Source organism: Protopterus annectens, chromosome 16.part0 (assembly GCF_019279795.1).
Source record: "Protopterus annectens isolate FY-2018-M chromosome 16.part0, PAN1.0, whole genome shotgun sequence".
NCBI lineage: Eukaryota > Metazoa > Chordata > Ceratodontiformes > Protopteridae > Protopterus > Protopterus annectens.
Window position 1 is genome coordinate 251400793 of NC_056750.1, and position 20902 is coordinate 251421694.

A 20902-nucleotide genomic window follows, 5' to 3' on the forward strand; every position below is an offset into this window, starting at 1 on the left:
TTTAGTCCCAAAACGAACCGGAGACTGGAGGCCAATATTGGACCTCAGCAGATTAAACAAATCCGTGAAAAAGAAGAAGTTTTGGATGGTAACACTGCAGTAGATACTCCTGTTGTTAGAGAAAGACTATTGGATGTGCTCTCTAGATCTCCAAGATGCCTACTACCATATAAAAATGGACAAGGCGTCAAGGAGGTATCTGCGCTTCCGGCTGGGAGCCAGCCATTATCAGTTTTGTGCTCTGCCCTTTGGTCTCACCACAGCCCCCAGGGTGTTTACAGGGTATGGCCAATTGATTGTGTTCACCAAATGCATGGCAGTAGTGACAGCTCACCTGAGACATCAGGGATTCCAGGTGTTTCCGTATTTGGACGACTGGCTCCTGACCGCGCCCACCAGGCATCTACTTCTCCAAAACAGGAAGATCACCATCCATCTTTGCTCAACTAGGGATCTCCATAAATTGGGAAAAATCTGCATTACTGCCCTCGCAATCTGATTTTTATAGGCGGAGAGGTAGATACAGTGGACATGATGGTTCATCTTCCTGCCGAAAGAGCACAAAACCTCATCTCACAAGTTCAGCGACGTCTCCCACTTCGGTAGGTCAAGGCAAAGTGGATTCTTCAGCTTCTTGGAATGATGGCCTCAACCATTCTGTTAATACCTCTAGCCAGGTTGCATATGAGAATCCTTCAGTGGCTCCTGTTCTCCCAGTGATCATTCCAATATCTACAGCTGAATCACTCTATTCTGCTGACAGAATCATGCAAAAAGGACCTTCATTGGTGGATAGCCCCCAACGACTTGTTCACAGGAGCTCCCTTTGTGCCTTCCCAACCCGTTGCCACTGTGACCATGGATGCCTCCCAGGTCGGGTAGGGGGGGCATTATTTGGGCAGGATGGTCCACGGCACATGGCAAGAACACGAGGCTCATCTGCATATCAACGTTCTAGAGATGAGAGCGATTCTTCTGGCATTGCAAGCACTTCAGGACCTTCTCCCTCCAGGGATGATTGCGATACATGCGGACATGTCAATTGTGTGGTATATCAACAAATGGGGGTGGTACCAGATCTTACCCACTCTGTCGAGAGGCCATGCGAGTTTGGGAATGGGAGATTTCTTCCCAGTGCTTTCTGGTGGCAACGCACATTCCGGGGGCAACCAAAGTGATAGCCGACAAGCTGAGCTGGGCAATCCTGCTGCCCCACAAGTGGTCTCTGAAATGGGAAATAGTGGAACAGATTTTCCGAAAATGGGGACAACCTTGCTGCGACCTTTTTGCCAGTCTAGTCAATGCCAAGTGCAACAGTTATTTTTCCTTAATTCACCCTCTGGGGGAAGCACCCAGAGACGCTCTGGTACACGATTGGCCCACGGGACTTCTCTATGCCTTCCCTCCATTCCCTCTTATCCCCAAAGTGATACAGAAAGCCAACCGACTGGGAAGCAAGTTGATCCTCATTGCTCCTTACTGGCCTTATCAGGTCTGGTTTCCCTTCCTCGAGCCTTTTCTCCTGGATGATCCTTGGATCCTGGACCCAGTTTCAGATCTATTGACCCACATGTCGGGTTTGCTACACCCCTCTCTCCACCCCCTCAAATTGACAGCTTGGCTGATCCAGTTCCATCTCTAGTCAGGCTTCATGATGTTTCATCATCAGTGTCCCATATTCTTTTATCCTCACATAAACCATCAACCAGAAGGCTGTATGAAGTAAGTGGAAAAGGTTTTCTGTTTGGGCACAGAAAATGAAAGTGGATCCTTACACCGCTCCCTTTCCTGTAATTCTGGAATTCCTTTCAGAGCTTTTTCAGCAGGGAACTGCCGAAGCCACCATCAAAGTACAATTGGCAGCTATTTCACATTTTTATTTAGGTTCTCCAAATGTTAACTTTATGTCGCTTAAGTTATGTAAAACTTTCTTGAGAGGGGCCACCTTGCTGAGACCACCTTTACAGGAACCTGTGGCTTCTTGGGACTTAAATTTTGTGTTGTCCAAACAAACATCCCCTCCTTTTGAACAGTCTCATTCAGCCTCCTTAAAGTACTTGTCTTGAAAGTCTGTGTTTTTCGTAGCTATTGCATCAGCCAGATGTGTTTCTGAGCTACATGCCCTGTCTATTAAGCCACCTTATTTAGTTTTTCATAAAGAAAGGCTTTCTTTATGTACCAATCCTTCATTTGTTCCCAAGGTTTGTTCTTCTGCCACATTGAACCAGTCCATTGAGCTCCCAGTCTTCTTTCCCAATCATAGCAATGAAGCGGAATACCGTTTTCACCAGTTGGATGTTCACAGACAGTTGCGTTTCTATTTGCAACGGACCAAAGAATTTTGGAAGTCAGACCAGTTGTTCATTTCCTTTTCTGATTCCAGATTGGGCTTACCAGATTCCAAGGTGACCTTGTCTAACTGGATTTCGAGTTGCATAGCTTTCGTCTACAGCTCGGAGGGCAGACCCTTACCCCACAGTATCAAGGCTCACTCTACCAGGTCTCTGTCTACCTCTGCAGCCTTCCAAGCCAGGGTACCAATTGATCATATCTGTGCAGCAGCTACGTGGGCTACCCCTCACACCTTCATTACTCATAAGTTGGATTTGGCTTCTAGAGGTAGAGCATCCTTTGGTGCCATGGTGCTCAGGAGCATCTTCCAATGAGCCACCCAAGAATAAGGCACTAGGGATGCTGTCCCATATGTAAAAATGAAGGTGAGATTGAACTACCTAACATAAAGAAGTTATGTACTCTCCATAATGTTCCATGTTGGTAGTCCATCTCACCCTTCATAGGTTCATAGGTTCATACTAGGCTATCTGCCCTAGGGCATTTATAAGCCTAGCCAGAGTGTGTGTGGCTTTCACCACCCCTTAGGATGAGAATACTATACCCATTAGTTTGCTGTGCCTCTGTCCAGCAGTGATACAGAGATGATTCCCGGGGTAAACCTACGATCTCCCATCCACTCGTCAAGATTTCTCTTGAACAGAGTCAGTGAGGGGCTCTGCCTCACATGGACTGGGATTCTGTTCCATAGTGTAGGGAGTCTCTGGGTGATGAACCTGTCCCTCCAGCACGTCCTATTTATATCAGTGTTGAGGTTTAAGTCTCTTGCTGTCGTGGCTCTGGTGGATTTGGATTTTTTGAGGTGAAACATGTCCATTAATTCCGGGTTGGACATGGCCTTGTATGTCAGGCACAGATCAACTCTGAGCAGACGGTATGCGACTGACTAGAGCTGGAGTTTCTTCAGTCGGGCATCGTATGACATATGTTTGAGCCCCTTTATCCTTTTGGTGAGGAACTTTTGGGGTCTTTCCAACTGCTGCAGGTGTCGGGTAAGGTACATTCCGAATGGGGCGTTGTACTCGATCATTGGTCTGATAAGTGAAGAGTACAGGGGTACAATGACCTCTCCTGATCTGGATGTGAATCCCTTCATGATCAGGTGGGCAATGTAGAAGGTCTTCCTAACCACTTTGGCAATGTGAGTGTCAAAAGAGAGGTTACTGTCAACTTGGGTCCCCAGGTCCCTGATAACTTCTTCCGTGTTTAATGGATTACCACCTATGTGGTAATTAGGGGTTACCTTGTTTTTCCCAAAGGGTATGACTATACATTTTTGGCATTTAGCTTAAGGCCATGGCTCTGGCACCAGTTATCCATTTCTATGAGACCTTTCTGGAGGATGTCTGTGTCTGATGGAGTGTCAATTATGGTGCCCAGTTTGCAGTCATCTGCAAATTTTGTCAGCCACAATCCCCCTATGTTTGCCTGCACTTCAGAAAAATAAATGCCGAACAAGAGGGGGCCCAGGACTGAGCCCTGTGGGACACCGCTCGTGACTGGCTTAGATTCTGACATGGCACCAGCAACTCTAACCCTGTGTGTTCTGTCCTTGAGCCAGTTTGCAACCCATCTTGTGACATATGGGTTTACATCTAAGCTGGTGAGCTTTTCTATGATGCCCGAGTGGGGTATTGTGTCGAACGCTTTTGCTAGGTCAAGGTAGGCTGTGTGAACTGCCTTACCCTCATCAATGGCCTTAGTGAAAGTCGACCAAGTTCAAGAGGCAGGATCTGCCCTTGACAAAGCCAAATTGGGTAGGATCCAGTGTCTGTAGGTCCCCAATGTCTTTATTTATGAGTTCCATTGTGATCCTCTCCATAGCTTTGCAGACAAGGCTCGTCAAGCTTATGGGGCAGTAATTTCAGGGTCTTAGAAGCACCGCTTTGTGGAGTGGGACCACAGTTGCCGTCACCTCTATTGGGTATGCATCGTATCCTGTAGTAAGGCTAAGATTAAACAGCAGCCTTATGTGTGGGTTTAGTTCCTGTCTTAACTTTTTAGGGCATGTGAGTTTTGATTTCTGGTGGCAATGCACATTCCGGGGGCAGGCAATCCTGCTGCTGTGGTCTTTGAAATTAGTGGAACAGCTCTCACCGAAAATGGGCATCTGAGATTTTTGGGAGGCTAGACAATGCCAAGTGGGACAGATATTTCTCCTTCACACCTCTGGGGGAAGCATCCAGACTTGTACACACGATGGCCCACGGGACTTCTGCCTTCCCTCCAGTGATACAGAAAGCCAACCGACTGGGAAACAAGTTGATCCTCATTGCTCTTACTGGCCTTATCAGGTCTGGTTTTCTCCACACCCTCAAATTGACAGCTTGGCTGATCCAGTTCCATCTCTAGTCAGGCTTCATGATGTTTCATCATCAGTGTGCCATATTCTTTTATCCTCACATAAACCATCAACCAGAAGGCTTTATGAAGTAAGTGGAAAAGGTTTTCTATTGGGCACAGAAAATGAAAGTGAATCCTTACACCGCTCCCGTTCCTGTAATTTTGGAATTCCTTTTGGAGCTTTTTCAGCAGGGATCTGCTGCAGCCATCATCAAAGTATAACTGGCAGCTATTTCACATTTTTTGAACAATCTCATTCAGCCTCCTTAAAGTACTTGTCTTGAAAGACTGTGTTTTTGGTAGCTATTGCATATTTCTGAGCTACATGCCCTGTCTATTAAGCCACCTTATTTAGTTTTTCATAAAGACAGGGTTTCTTTACCAATCCTTCATTTGTTCCCCAGGTTTGTTCATCTGCTACATTGAACCTCATTGAGTCTTCTTCCCAATCATAGCAATTTTTCACCAGTTGGATGTGCAACTACCAAAGAATTTCAGAAGTCAGACCAGTAGTTAGTTTCTGATTCCAGATTGGGCTTACCACTGTCCCATATGTAAAAATGAAGGTTTGGACTACCTAACATAAAGAAGTTATGTACTCTCATTCTGTTGGTATCCATCTCACCCTTCATTTTTATCAACTCTCCCTCCTGCCTCCATCCTGGAAGATCTGGAGGTAATATTATAAATTTCTTGGTTGGCAACCCTTTAGTATTGGTTTGTTAGTTAAGGGTTTCTTTCTATCGCTAGTGAGCAGCAAACAAGATTTGGGGTTTGCATTGGTGCACCATGGGATACTTGCTTAGCCACAAGCCAACCAGAAGTCTTCAAGCTTGAAAATCGGCAGAGTCGGAGCCGAGCTCCAAACCCATATGTAAAAATGAAGGCTGAGATGGACTATCAACATGGAACGTTATGGTGAGTACATAACTTTTTTTTTGACTTACCATTGCATATATGTGATCCTCTCATTTCCCCCACTGGAAAAATGTATGTTAGTTTGGCAGTGGTGAGTTCTAAGTGCATGATTATGAATGAGCATTATCTGGCTTTTCTCTGAAGTGCTAGATGATTCTGTCTGTCTGTTGGAGCAGCCTTTGTGAGATTCCAAGGGAGACTGTCAACAGCAATGAAGTCTTCAACAGTAGCAGCCTGCAGTATTCGTCAGAGGAAAACTGTGACTTCAAGTTAGTACTTCACCGATTTTCAGCTTTTTGTGGTTGGGTTCTAATAAACCCAGAGTCTGCACTAGACAAATCAGGTTTCTGTGACTTTAACATTTGACAGTTATTTTGGGGTGAGTGGATCAGTTGTCAAATTTATGAGCTAGTAGTCCTCAAGAATTTTGATTAGCGTAACTGGTATTTTCTACTTCCCATTAATATATAAAGAATATTTTTGAAGGTAATTAATGAATGACTTCTAAGAAGATGCTTATTCCAGAATCTTGGAAGGAATTTTTTATGAAGTATTTATCATCTTTTTTCTTCTGTTATTGATATTTGTTTTCAGTGTTAGATTCTCCTATCCGGTGTTTGTTCCCCTGTTGGTACATTCCAGGCATAGGCTTTCAAATTAAACCAGATCAAGCCATGCCTTATAAGCTAGGCAAAGGTTATCTGTAACTAGCAGGAAACAATATACTCACAACTCCCAAAACTTTTCTGAAAAATTCCAATTCTCCAACACAACTTTTTAGTAAGGACTCCTAGCATTTCAAGTGGCTTGCTTGAAGGTTACAAAATGCAGCAACGTGTTAAATAATGGTGGTCAGACTGGTGAGTTATAAGGTGGTACAGTGATCTCCTTGGAGTGACTACACATGAATTGTAGAATTCGATGGACTGCATATGTATTCTTGACTTCGGGATAAGCACTGTCCAAAGTTAAAATTGTTTTAAAATGGATTTGTACTGGGTAAAAACATTAAAAAATAGTTGCTGTGCTAGAACCATTGAAGGTAAGCAAGGCCGAGGCCCTGGCTTTTACATTTGGATAATGAAGTTCATATTTTTTCTAGCATATTCAGCTTATTTAGTCTGCATTTAAAAATGTTGGTCTTTGTAGATGATTAATGCTGGTGTCATGTCCTTATAATTTGACTATTTATTTTGTAAACATAACCTGTGCTTTTTTGCTAAGGCTTGTGATACTACTTCACTGAGCATGAAATCATTGCTGCTGCACCAGGCATACATTTTTTGTAGACCATGTTGGAGAACTTTGGCATATTTTTTTTTAAGCAATTATATTACCCAATTTACATTTTGTAGTCCTAAGCCCATTTCCCAAATTTATTTATGAAAAAATGCTCCAAAAAAGATTGACTTTCACAACAAAAATAGGGAAGAAGCGCTTGTTTTTTTTTTTTTTTTATTGTGGTCCTCAGACCGTCAGATTCACCACCTGATCTAATTGTTGAGCCATTCATTTCCCTTGAGTAAGTGCACCAAAAGCAGCACTGTCAGTAAGAGGAGGAATGTTTTTCCTTTAAGCTCCAATTTTCTTTGCATGCTTATTTGGGTCCAAAGGACTGGGGCCTTTGTATTGTCCTTCATGCTTCTACATGGCATAATCAATTGGCCATACCCTGCATTGTAAACAGACACATCTATGTGATCCCTGGTCTGCACCAGGGACTGTATCATGAACAGCGTGCTTATGAATACATGCCCTTCCCCCTAAAGAGAGTTAAGCTGGCTTAAGCCTCATTATTCCCTTCTTCCCCCATGCTTGCTCCAGCAGGCACCTGAGCTACTAGTTGAACATTGGTTGCCAATGACATTGCCAAGGTTTTATCTCTCTGTGCCAATGAAGCTGGCTTGAAATACACTTAATTCTGTGATGTGCAGAACCCCCTTTTAAGACAGTTTCTCTTCTATTGTCTAGCTTCAGCAACATTCCCAAGGAATCTAGTCTTGCTTCCACGTTTTCAGTATGTATCTTTAGACCAAGTATCTTTTCTGTCGACTGTCTAAAATTATTTCTTTGGCAGCAAGCATGAGTCATGGTATTGAATCATCTTGCTCACAGAAGCTGTGTTGCTCCTGATAGTCCCAAAAGCTAGGCTACTGGGAAGGAATGCTTATAATCTGCCTTTAAGAATTCTACTTTTAGCTTCATGACGTATTCACTTCCAGGATCTACTCTTAAGGATGAACATTTTCACTCTGAAGAAATTGCTGAAAGGATAAAACCCAGAATGCTTGGGAGTGGTTTTCCTAGTCTGTTAAAACCATTTATATACTGAAACAGTGCAGTTATTGCATAGTGAAGTAGCAGAACAAACCAAAATATCTCATCATTGTACTGCCACGATTTATGACTAAAAGCTTATTGTTTCAACTTTCTATATATGTTATACAACCTTTTGTTCCTCCCTTGGAGTGAGTTAACACACAGTTACTGATTGTCCTTGGGGTTTATTTCACCTACAGATTCCTACCTGGAGCTCATGCTGCAACAAGCCTTTTTCTCTCTGTTGTGTTCTGGGTCTCTGGTGCTTACTGTACATGCAGCTTTCTCTGTCTGTTGGTTCTTCCTATTGATAAACCTCTTTTACCCTTGGACACAGTCCTAGTACTGTAGCTCAGTGCACAGTCATTCTAATGCCTGGGGCTGCGGTTACACACAGCCTTCTCCCTGATCCTGAGTCCTTTTATCCTGGTATTAGCTACCTTTACCCTAGTACTGAATCACTGTGTGCTAATTCTGGCTTTGCATTTAGCCTCTTCCCCTTCTTGATATTCTGTCTTAGCTTTCTATGCCGACTAGAAAGACAGCTTTCGTTCCATAGACTGAAACTGATACTAAGTTCACACAGCCTCCTCCTTTATGGGTCCCAATCTTGGGTACTGGTGATGGCTTCCTACAGCCTTTTCCTTCCTTCCTTCCGTCCTGGGGCTCCATCTTAGTGTTTGCTTCATGTACAGCCTCTGCCTTTTGTGGGGCTCAGTCTTAGTTCCTGGTGTTTGTTTTAGATGCATCCTTCTCCTTCCTTGGGCTTAGTGTTGGGTCCTGGTGTTTGCTTCAAATACAGCCTTCTCTGTCCTGGAACTTGCTGTTAGATCCTGGGGTTTACTTCAAATGCAGCCTTCTCCTTCCTGAGGCACAGTCTTGGATTTTGTGGTTTGCTTCATATACAACATTCTCCTCCTTGGGATGCATTATTAGGAACTGGAGTTCATTTCACACAGCCTCCTCCTTCATAGGACTCAGTCTTAGGTACTGGTGTTAAGCTCCTCCCTGGGGCTCATTCTTCGGTCCAGGTGTTAGCTTCACACATATTCCTCCTCCTTCCTGAGGTTTACTCTTGTGTCCTGATCCTTGATTCAGATACAGCCTCCTCCTTCCTGGGGCTTAGTCTTGAGTTTTCATGCTAAATTCACACAGCCTTCTCCTACCCTGGGGTTCAGTCTTCTGGTATTTGCTTCCAACACAAACCCCTCTGCAGCAGATGTCTGTACTACCCTCACACATAACCTTCTTGTCCTCCCTGAGATTGTCAAGCTTTGGTACTAATACGAGTCCTTATTCATGTGGTTAAGTTCCTATTTCTAGTACAAGATTCTCATGCAGACTCTTCATCCCTGATTCACAGGTTCTGATGTTGGCTTTGCAGAGCATCCTCCTCCTCCTCTTTGAAGCTGAGTCTGAGGTCCTGATGTTATCTTCACATATGTCCTCCTGTTCCTCCTCCCGGAGGCTTAATCCAAGATCCTAATGCCGGTTTCCATACAGCCTTTTCCCTAGTCTTATTCCCAGGTCTTAATACTGGCATTAGCTGTTCTGTCATTAAATTCCTCGTAAGTGTGTGTTTCCATTCCATTAATAAGTCCTGAGTTCTCTCATCATGGCATTCAGTGTTCTCTTTTGTACACACTAGATGATTAGCAGGCATCCCTTTCAGCAGGAAATTGTAGCTCTTTGTGGTGTGCTGCTGCTCTTAATGTAGCCCATTGCAGAGAGTGGTTCTAGATTATCTTTCCTCCATTCTCTCGTTCCATTCCCTCCACAAGCAAAATTATTTTCTTGTTAATACAAGTTAGAAACTGCAGACACCCCAGCTCCACCAGTTTTCAGTTTAATTTCTGCTGTTTCCTTCTCTGTTTCTGTTTCTTAGGCATTTGTTGTAAATGTTAATTAGCTGTGGGTCTAAGTTCTTTATTTTTTGATCTTACCAATTTTGTTTTTGTGTCCTAGGGTGTTTGCTGACTGTTATCTTATTGATGCGAGCTTTGGACCCTTTGGGTTATGAGAATGAAACTCTTCAGTACTTCAAGGCATTAAAGGTAAGGAGTGGGTTACAGTTTGTTTATTTAGTACTTATTACCCAAGTAAGTTACAAGTGCATGCTTATGTTTGATAGATTTAGTGTAATTAAGCTACTTGCTAAATCATGGGCTATATCAATATTAAATAGTGCTTGCTGCGTCCTTGCCAAGACGTACAAGATTTACAGAGATCATTATGGTATTTTGCTCTAAACCTGTAAGATAGTTCGCTAATTTCTTTGCACATAATCCATCGTCCTGCTGCAAACTTCAGTGCTCATCTTTAAGGCTGACTGCTATGTTGTCACTCATTATTCATAAAAATTAGTCAGCTGCAAACATGTACTTTTCTAGCCTGGGTTACAGATATTTTGGGCATTCCTACAGTAATACTGATTTCTTTCCCCCTTACCAGAATGTGAGTCTGACATCCAGTTAAAAGGTAAAGCAGACTGCACCACTGTCATTTTATTTTTGGCCACGCAGAGCTATCAGTCATCAGAATATTGATCCCTTACAAGTGATGTCAAGTACACAGTTTGTTTGGGAATATACACAATATTGCATTTCCTTTTCTGTTTTAGTGTTGCATATTATGATGTACACTTTTGAGGTCCAGTACCCCCCCCCTTCCCGGAAACACAAAAGATTCTCTATAATTTGTGGCTGCAGAAGGCTCTATGCTCCAGACCAGAAGTGTATCCCTCACTGGTAAGATCAGACCATAAACTAATCTCACTAGATATTCACATCCCAGCCCCTGCCCAGAAAACCACAGTGAAAAACTTCTCTAAAGCAAATTTCACACTCCTCAAAACTGAGGTGGAATCCTTCAAAGCCCCCGGGCCTGTGGAAAATACGGCCCAGGCCACAGAATCCTTTATAAATGCATTCTATGAACACCTTCAGGAATGCATGGATTATGCAATCCCAAACAAAACCAAGACCCAATCCTCCAAAGGCAGGCATCCTGTCTGGTGGACCCCAGCCATAAACAAACTATACAATAGGAGGAGGACGCTACTACTTGATGGAGCAAAATCCCAAAAAGGGAAGGCATCTCTGATCAGTATTAGCAAAAAACTTCGGACACACATAAAATCGTCTAAGGCCAGCTTCGAGAGAAAAATTTCACAGGACACTAAGGATAATCACAAGGCTTTCTTTAGTTATGTTAGAAACCTGGGTGGGAATTCCCAGATATGCTCAGAAATAGTTCAAAATGACAAAAAATACACTGAACCCACAGACATTGCCAACATCCTAGCTGACAGGTTCAGCAAACTTCTCCCCTTCCCCCCCAAAAGGGCAAATATCTATCCCAGCAGAGTGCTTCCCCCCTGACATCTCAGATGCTCAGGTAAAAGCTGCCCTCTCCAAAGCAAAAAACACAGCAGAAAATGGGACCAGATGGTTTCCCTGGCAGCGTCCTACATGAACTCCAAGAAGAACTAAACCCAAACATAAAACTACTGTTCAATCTCAGCCTTACTACAGGATATGTACCCAAAGAGTGGTGTACAGCAACAGTGGTCCTTCTCCACAAAGGTGGTGCCTCAACAGATCCTGGAAACTATCACCCCATAAGCCTGACTAGCTTGGTCTGCAAAGCTATGGAAAGGATCATCATGGACCTCATAAATAAAGATATTGGGGACCTACAGACACTGGATCCTACCCAGTTCGGCTTTGTTAAGGGCAGATCCTGCCTCTTAAACCTGGTTGATTTCTTTGAAACAGTCACCAAGGCCATTGACGAGGGGAAGGTGGTCCACATAGCCTACCTGGACCTCGCAAAAGCCTTTGATACCATACCCCACTTGGGCATTATAGATAAGCTCACCAGCTTAAACATAAACCCATATGTCACTAGATGGGTTGCAAACTGGCTCAAGGACAGAACCCACATGGTTAGAATTGCTGGAGCCATGTCAGACTCCAAACCAGTTACAAGTGGCATCCCACAAGGCTCAGACCTGGGACCTCTCTTGTTCAGTATATATTTCTCGGAGGTACAGGCCAACATGGAAGGACTGTGGCTGACCAAGTTCGCAGATGACTGCAAACTGGGTGCCATAATAGACTCTCCAGCCGACACAAGCATCCTACAAAAGGGCCTCATAGAAACAGACAACTGGTGCCAGAGCCATGGCCTCAAGTTAAATGCCAAAAAATGTATAGTCATCCCCTTCGGCAAAAACAAAGTGCCCACAAATTACCACATAGGTGGTAATCCATTAAGTACGGAAGAAGTAATTAGGGACCTGGGGACCCAAGTTGATAGCAATCTCTCATTTGACAACCACGTGGCCAAAGTGGTTAGAAAATCATTTTATATAGCCCACTTAATCATGAAGGGATTCACATCTAGATCAGGGGAGGTCATCGTGCCTCTTTACTCATCCCTCATCAGGCCCATAATTGAGTACAATGCTCCTTTTGGGATGTACCTTACCAAACACCTGCAGCAACTGGAAAGACCCCAAAAGTACCTCACCAAGAGGATCAAAGGGCTCAAACAGATGCCATATGCTGTCCAGTTAAAGAAACTCCAGCTCTACTCAGTGGCATACCGCCTGCTCAGAGGCGATCTGTGCCTGACGTATAAAGCCATGTCCAACCCGGAATTAATGGACAATGCTGCACCTTAGACTTGAACTTCAGCACTGAAATAAATAGGACATGCTGGAGGGACAGATTCATAACCTAGAGGCTCCCTTTACTCTGGAATAAAATCCCAGTCCAGGTTAGGCAGAGTCCCTCATTGACTCTCTTCAAGAGGAATCTTGATAAGTGGATGGGAGATCGTAAATTTATTCCGGGTATCACTTCTGTGTCAATGTTAGACAGATACACAGTATACTAACCTCGAAAAAGGGCATAGCAAAATCCATTTTAAAATGGGTAGCGAAAGCCAAACACACTCTGGCTAGGCTTGTAAATGCCCTACGGCAGATAGCCTAGTATGAACCTATGAACCTAAGAGCTGTGGCCTTCAGTGCCAGTTTGCTTGGGTGAGAACAGTCAGATGTCCTCATACAAGTGCAAAATATGCCTATACATGGTGCTGCTGCAAGAGGCATCAGTCCCCCTCCCCAGCAAGAGAACCCTCATCTACTGGCCTAAATCCTAAGAAATTACTGAAGAAGAATGCAGGCCGAGGAAAATGGACAAGTCTAAGAAATCGCTGATTAAAGAACCAGCAGGTAGTGGAAGACTGGTTTTAGTTTCCCAGCAAGTTCTGCAGAGGCATGAGGTCATTGATACTGGTGGGACATTGCTTGTCAGCTCTTACTGCCCTTCAAATGTGGAGATGAAACAATACAAAGAAGAATAATCCCCTGGTAAATCACAGTGAAAACAAGTGCAAACAGCCAGAAAAGAGAAAAATCCGCTGTAAACCATGTAACACCAAACTGAAGTAAAATACTTTAATATGCAACTTTGTAGTTTCACTTAAAACCTTCCTCAGAGACACAAACATCTAAAACGGTTACTAAAGCCATTTAAATAGATAAATCACATGATACAATTACACCCTTTGATGTAATTCTCTGAAATTGGGCTTTAAAGTACAAATTCATTTAAGCCTGGCAATATATGAGCCCTAAGTTGCAAAATCTATCTATATTCCTCTAATCCAATACATTGAACAATATTACCACCACATAGGAATTCATTAACTTGAAATAAAATCAGCGTGTACTGTTGTTAAAGACATTTTGCATTTTCTTAAAGAACTGTACATGTGGGCAAAAGTTAAGGTCATTGGTATTTATATTTTGGACACTTTGGATGTTGACTCATTATTTACGTGCTTTCCTAATGATTTCAGCATTGAGAGTAGCAAAAATTTTTTACTGGAATATGCAAAAATGGATGAGGCTAAGGCTCTTGAGTTGTGTAACTTGTTACATATCATATTAGATAATATTTTATTTTCAAACACAACTATACCAACAAATTACAGGTATTGCCGTGGGGCACATCTGTAGCAAATATCTATGCAAATGTTAAGTTTATGTGGGTGGTACAAAACATTTTATCTAATTCTTTATATACCAAGGTTGGTTTTTACCATAAATTTGTAGACGACATGTTTCTTATTTAGACAGGTACTCTAGAAGAATTCAACATGTTTTTTAACTCACTGAATACATGTACTGGAATCCTAAAGTTTAAGAAAGAAACGTCACTACAACAGGTTAATTTTTTGGATATTTTATATAAATCACATCTGAGCAGCCTTGAAACTAGGTTATATAAGAAACCTGTTAAATAAATATTTGCATCCACCTTTTATCTTTAAGAATGTTGTTGATAATCAAATGAAGCATGTCCCTAGACTGCATACTGATAATCAAATCATATGTAATAATACAGCATGATTTTTTTATGTAGGGTTTATAATAGTTGTTGTGTCTTTCAGCTTTTCCCAGTTAGGGGTCGCCACAGTGGAACTCTGGTCTGCTAATGATTGGCAGTGGATTTCTACGTGCTGAGTTGCCAGCCCTGACGTACAACCTTCAATGAAGGCATGCCCATTCACGCATGTCTCAACACAGAAGACGCTCTAGCTGAGAATCGAACAGGACGTCTTACTGTGAGGTGACAATGCTACCGCAGCACCACCACCGCAGGGTTTATAATAGTATAGTTGTTGATAACACTAGAGATAATGCAATTCAAGAATGTAATGCTGACGTCAGACTAGACCAAATTCATTAGCAGGCCCATAATATAGGTATAGTTCAGCAAAGTAATAATGTTAGTAAAGTTAGAAGATGCATGCTAACTTATAATCAAGATTCAAAGGCTGTTAAAGCCATTATTAATAAATACTGGTCCATTTTGTCTGCAGTACCAGAGATTAGGAATTCTATAGGTGATAAAGACAACTTTTTGTTATAAAGGATGTTCTAATTTAAAGAATAAACTATTTTATAAATAACCTCGAATATATATTTTAAGACCAGTAAAGTAGCAACACATAGATGTAACAAATGCGGGCACTGTACCAGTATTAATACTGATAAAAGTTTTACCCTTCCAATCACTGGTAAAATATTTACTGTACGAGTGTTTGGAAATTGATTCCAGGAGCATTATATACCTAGCTACTTGCTAGTTATGTGATGCATGTTATGTGGGAAAAAACAACAGAAGGTGAAAGATTGTATTAGTAGTCATCTCTCTGAAATTAATAGGAAACTTTACACAAATGCATTATATAGGCATATTTATAATACAGGCAACACACTATTTTAAGTTTATGGTTTTATTTCAAGTTAATGAATCCCTTTGTGCTGGTGATATTATTCAACATTATGAATTAGAGGAATATAGATAGATTTTTTGCCTTAGGGCTCATATATTGCCAAGCTTAAATGAATTTTTACCTCTAAAGCCTTATTTGAGAGAATTACATCAGAGGGTGTAATTGCACCATGTAACTTATCTATTTAAATGGCTTTAGTAACTGTTTTAGAAGTTTATGTGCTCGAGGAAGCTTGTAAGTGAAACTACAAAGTTGTAAGCTAAAGTATTTGACTTCAGTTTGGTGTTATGTGGCTTACAGTGGATTTTTCTCTTTTTTGGAGACAAAACAGTGAGATTGTGTCTCTTCCTTCTAGCTAGGCCTACCTTAATATCGCTGAAGCACTCAGGCCAGGTCTATGTTCCCAGACATCAGTGACAAAACATCTGTCTTTCATACTTTTATTTACTTTCATCAAGTTTTGTTTCTATTCACAGGCTGTCCCAACTGTTTTGGTACAAGAGACACTAGAGGGTCTAGCCTTAATGCCCATTGTTATCAGATGTGTACCTGCATGAGGGTTCTTACTGCATTGTTGCCTCAAAGTTAGACATTTGAGGAATGGATACCCACCTTCTTAACATTAGACTTTAGGAGGCTCACTGAGGAGAGAATGTCCTTGCATCACATGGAAGCCCAGTATTAGTTATTTAATTTGAAAGAGGGAGTTTTCACCCATGGATTCTTCAGAGACTGATTTTGGTGAGAAAGTTCTTGACTGTTCAGAACAAATCTCACCTCGAGGATATGACATAGATAATATTTCTTTGGGTTCCCCTCCAGAGGACATTTCTTTCAGAGCAACATTAAACCTTATGAGGGAACATTTTATCTGGAGGTCCATGGAGGTCTAGGAGACATATAAATAGTACCGGTTCTAATGCATGAAAGAGCCAGGACCAAGGGCTGTTCCACTCTTCCATTTTGGGTGTTCAGGGATAGGGTTAAGGAAGCATCCTCTAGAATTAACAGGAGGGGCAGTGTGTGAATTATTTTGATAAACTGAAGAACACAGCGTGTTCAACATTTAGATCACAGCAGCAGAAGCCTAAGCTGTATAGGTTTTGCCCTTGCTTAAGTAAGACAGCAGGCAGTTTTCAAAAATTTCAGGGCACCTTCCACACACCCAAACTGCTGTTGGCTGAAACAGAGCCACATAAGCAGTTTGGGCACCAAAAGTTTCAGCTTTTTGCCACCGAAAAGCTTCACCCATGTGGACTGTGTGGATCAGATGGTTGGCTAGTGATCCTTTCAAGTTTGATTAAATAAGTCCCCTTCTCAGAAAAACCTTCCACTGTATCCTTTTTCAGTGAAAGTGTTTTTTCCTGTGGATGTTGTTATTTTATGCTAGGATTTTTTTGTGGTACTGTCATGTTGCTGAGATTTTTACTTATGCAATGCTTATGTTACAAAACTGTAAAATATCAAATTTTTATTGGCTTGCTATACTTGATTAGAATAATTGTGTGTGGGCGGGGATAGAAAATTTTACTTCGGAACCTTCATTTTCCTGTCGGACGGTTAACCAACTCACTCAGGCTTTGCTAATGTTTGTGAGGTCTTCCTGGCTTGTACATGAAGAAGTTGTCACTCTCTGCTTTTCTCATCTCCTCTGTCCACAAGAAACAGATAGTTGTTATGAAGTGTTTTAGTGTCTTGTCTAGCCGGCTCCATCACTACCTGTGACACTGGTGGATGACTCTGCTATGGTCAAAACTGGTTCCTTGTCCATCCATTTTTTCCTCGTGGTCCCTCAAGTGTTGCTCCATAGGAAGCCACTAAGGACTGAGAGATTAGCATGTCCTATGTGGCTGTAGGGTCACCCTCACCAGGCAAGGGAGAACACTCTTGTCTAGTTCAGGGGAAGGAGTAGTGAGGGTTTACTGCTTAGCCAGGGTAGGGTGCCCAATTTCTGGACTAGTACTTCAGTCATGGACCAACCCTTTTCTGTGGAGTCTCTTAGGAGGAAAAAGAAAAAACTTTAAAATGTTTGTTTCTTTAACTGTGGACAGGGTTGTTTTGCTACAGATTACTCTCTGCTTTTGATGTATTAAACCCTGAATCCTTAGTTCATTCTAATAGAAAAAGAAAAATATCTCCCTTACAGTCTGACAATGATTTCTAGTCAGATTAGCAGGGAGGGGGAATGTAGAGTGTGATTCTTTGGTTAATTATCCTCAAACTGAAGAGTCTGAAAATGTTTCTTAAGATTTCCTTCCAGAACTGGTGTCTTTCTCACACTGTTAAGAAAATGCAAGAATTATTTCAGTGGGAACATAATGAAATCCATGTGTTCCTAGCAAAAGTATTATGATTTGTTACAAATAGAGTTTCCTCAACTAACAGGTCTAACAGGTTAGATAAAGTACCTCAGAGACATGAATTCATTCTTCTCTAACACCAATTAAGATGCTGCAGTTATAATTTTATTTAAGCCTTTTACTGCTAAGCATGGTGTAAATGCTTAGCCCATTCCTTGTCACAAGGATGGGAAAGCATTTGACATGTTTGGGAGGAATGTTTAATGTCCTTCCATTTCACTGTTGCAGTATTCCTTACATTAGGAATTCTCTGCTAATGGTAGCCCAACATCCGGCCAGTATACCAAAGTCTTTAGGTTGCTTTAAGGCACAGTGTACATCACACATATGCTCCTTGCATAGCATAGGGCATAAAGGTGATGTCAGGGCATACCATCCTCAGAACTACTTTGCCACCAGTCCGAATGCCATCTCTAGGTCATCTAGCAGTTGCAGATAAGTGCCCCGCTGGGCTTCCTTTTTACTTATCCTTTTCTTTTTGATGCTTGTGGGGTTTCATGTCATCCAAGAAAGGTAAATGCCAGTGTGGGAGACGGATTCCCCATAAAGACCACTATTAACAGTGTCTATTTTGCCTTGGTGTCTCACTTGACCAATACATCCTGTTCTGTCAGGCTTTTATACCTAAAACCCTGCATATGTTAAAAAACAGCATCTCAAGCTTTTTGTGAAAGATACAATGGAGGGAACTTCCTGCTGCAAGGGACAGCCATCAGTGAAGGAGGCTAGGCTGGAATCGTCTGCTGTTAAGACTTCACTGAATGTCTCTCCTGAGGTGAGTGAATGCATGGAGGTTTGCCCGCCTTTATCATTGGATTCCCCTTTTATACGACCAGGTTGGAGGCTGAAGAGGTATTGCAGACATCCATTTTGGACATTCAGAGGGAACCACAGCTAATTATTTCTGAGGGGCCTAGAGGTGTTCCCCAGATATTAGTCATATAATTAATCCCTACTACTACTATTAAATGCTGTCCTGGGTCTGAGCCTTCCAAATTATATAAGGCGGACATCCCATTGAAAAAAAAGCAAAAGACTAAATATCTTGCTCCTAAAGATCCACAGAGTGAGTGGCAGGCCTTCACTCGGGGCTTGTTTAGTGCTTTGATGTTATTGAAACCTCCTCAGGGGGTTTCTGTTCCTGCTCCCACTTGGTCCTCTACTCCTCTTAAAAGACCCAGGGAACATGATTCTTCTGAGGAGGAGATGGATTCAGATGAATAAATCCATTGCTTTATTGTTCTCAGTTTCCCTGTCCTTTGGACTTTGGTTCTGAGGAAGAGGAATTTACTAGTCCTGATATGGCTTTTGAAGAGATTTCTTTTGGGGACACAATCTCCAGGATGATAATGTTAAAGTGGGATTGTGCTCATATTTCTGAGGTTCATAAGATATCAGTTGTTGCAGATGGATTCTCCTAAACCTTCTGCTGTGCCTTTTGTTTTGGCTGCCTTGTTGGATGCAATTTCTAATGCTGCTAAGGGTCCAGATTCCCAGCCCCATGATCTTAAGAAACTTGATAGGTTCTATAGGGTGCCCGAGGACTGTAAGTTTTTATTTGTGTCCTTCTTTTGACCCCTCTGTGGTGTCTGTAGCTTCTGAGAAGCCCTCTCATTTACTTTCTTCTCCCAAGTTTACTGCCCTCTGAAAGATAGCAGGACCATGGAAAGGCAAGAAGGTTTATACCTCTGCTACCTTGGCATTTAGGGCGGTTAATTATTAAACCCATATGTCCAGATATTTGTTGGCTGTCCTGTCTGGCCTGTCAAATTATTTCTGACCTTCCAGAGTCTGAGGGTAAATCTTCTGCCCTTTCCCTTTTAGGGACTTCTTCCAGGTGGCTTGTCATTCCATCAAGTGTAGTTGTGATACAGCAGATGCAGGCCGCTGCTTTTGGGTCAGTGATGAGGAGATATTGTTGGCTTTGGTTTCAACCCTTTCCTTGATGATATTAAGGCTAAGTTGATGGATGCTCATATTGATAATAAACGCTTGTTTGGGTAAGCTGCTGCTATGTTCAAGTCCCTTCAGTATAAGGACAAGGTTTTACAGGAACTTAAACATGTTTGTTTCTCCTGTGCCTAAATTTTAGAGAAACTACCTCAATAAAGCCAGCCTTTGTTCACAGGCAATCTCGCCCTTCTCGTAAGGGTAGGAAGGGTGGCAAGCTGGCTCCTCCTGCTAAGGCTACTCAGACGTCTGTGCCTCAGAAGTCTCATTTTCCAGTTAAACCAGGTGCTGTCTGACTATCCTGTTCTTCCCAGCCATTTTCCTCTTTCTGTTTGCCTTTCTCTCTCTCTTCCTGTTTGGCTACAGATTACTAGTCCTGTCTATTATTTGCCAGGGGTACCCACCCAGGTGGAGTGATTCACCACCCCCCCCCAACTACATATACCAACTCCAAGACTGCACTACAGTGGGGAAAAGGGGTTTGTAATACTGCCATGTGTGAGATGTGGAAGTGTTGGCCAAGTAGTTGGATGGCCATTCGATGAATAGCTGTTCGATGTTAATTTCTTTTAATGATTAACCACAGACCCATAAACAAACAGTTGGCACTCCTAGTTTGTTATCCTGTATCAATTGACTGTTCAGGCAGTTTATATTCCCTCAGGTCAAAACATTGTGGCAGACGCACTGCACTGGTCATCAACTCTGTCCCATGAATGGATGCTTCATAGGGATGTGTTTCTGACATCGTCCACAGTGGGGTACTCCTCAAATAGATCTTTTTGCCTCCCCTCTGAACAAACAGCTTCATCTTTTTTGTGCCAGTGTCCCAGGTTCTCTGGTTTGGAAGGTGGACGCCTTCTCCTTTTCTTGGAAGTGGATCCTTCTTTACGCTTTCCCTCCCCTTCTCCTCATTCCAAAAGTCCTGTTCAGAATTCAGCAGGATGCTTCCATAATCTTGGTGGTGACTCCCCTTTTGGCAGAGACAGCATTATTTCTCTCCTGTTTGTATTTAGCCAAGGGCAATCATCACAGGTTACCTCATATGGTGGACCTACTCACACAGGACAAGTGATCTCGCAGCTGCCCCATCTGTTCACTCTTCAGCTGACACTGTGTGGGTGATAGGATTTTGATTGCACATAGACCCTTTTTTTTCCTGAAGACATGCTTAGGGTCCTGCAGGAGGCCAGCAAACCAAATACTAGGAAATCCTACTTATCCAAATGGAAGAGGTTTTCTGTTTGGTGTCTTTCTCGTATCCTGGACCTACTTACTGTGGATGTTCCTTTAGTTCTGTCTTATCTGTGTGAACTGCTCATACTGCTATCAGCTGTTTCTCCTTG

General features: G+C 42.4%; 1 protein-coding gene across 1 annotated transcript in view; it reads left to right on the forward strand.

Annotated features, from left to right (window-relative positions):
- Window positions 1–20902, forward strand: part of RABGGTA (Rab geranylgeranyltransferase subunit alpha) — a 1248770-nt gene that overhangs the window by 1000684 nt on the left and 227184 nt on the right. The window contains exon 13 of the mRNA XM_044058049.1: window positions 9898–9986. Coding sequence (XP_043913984.1) covers window positions 9898–9986 — 89 coding nt within the window. The remainder of the gene's footprint in view (window positions 1–9897; window positions 9987–20902) is intronic.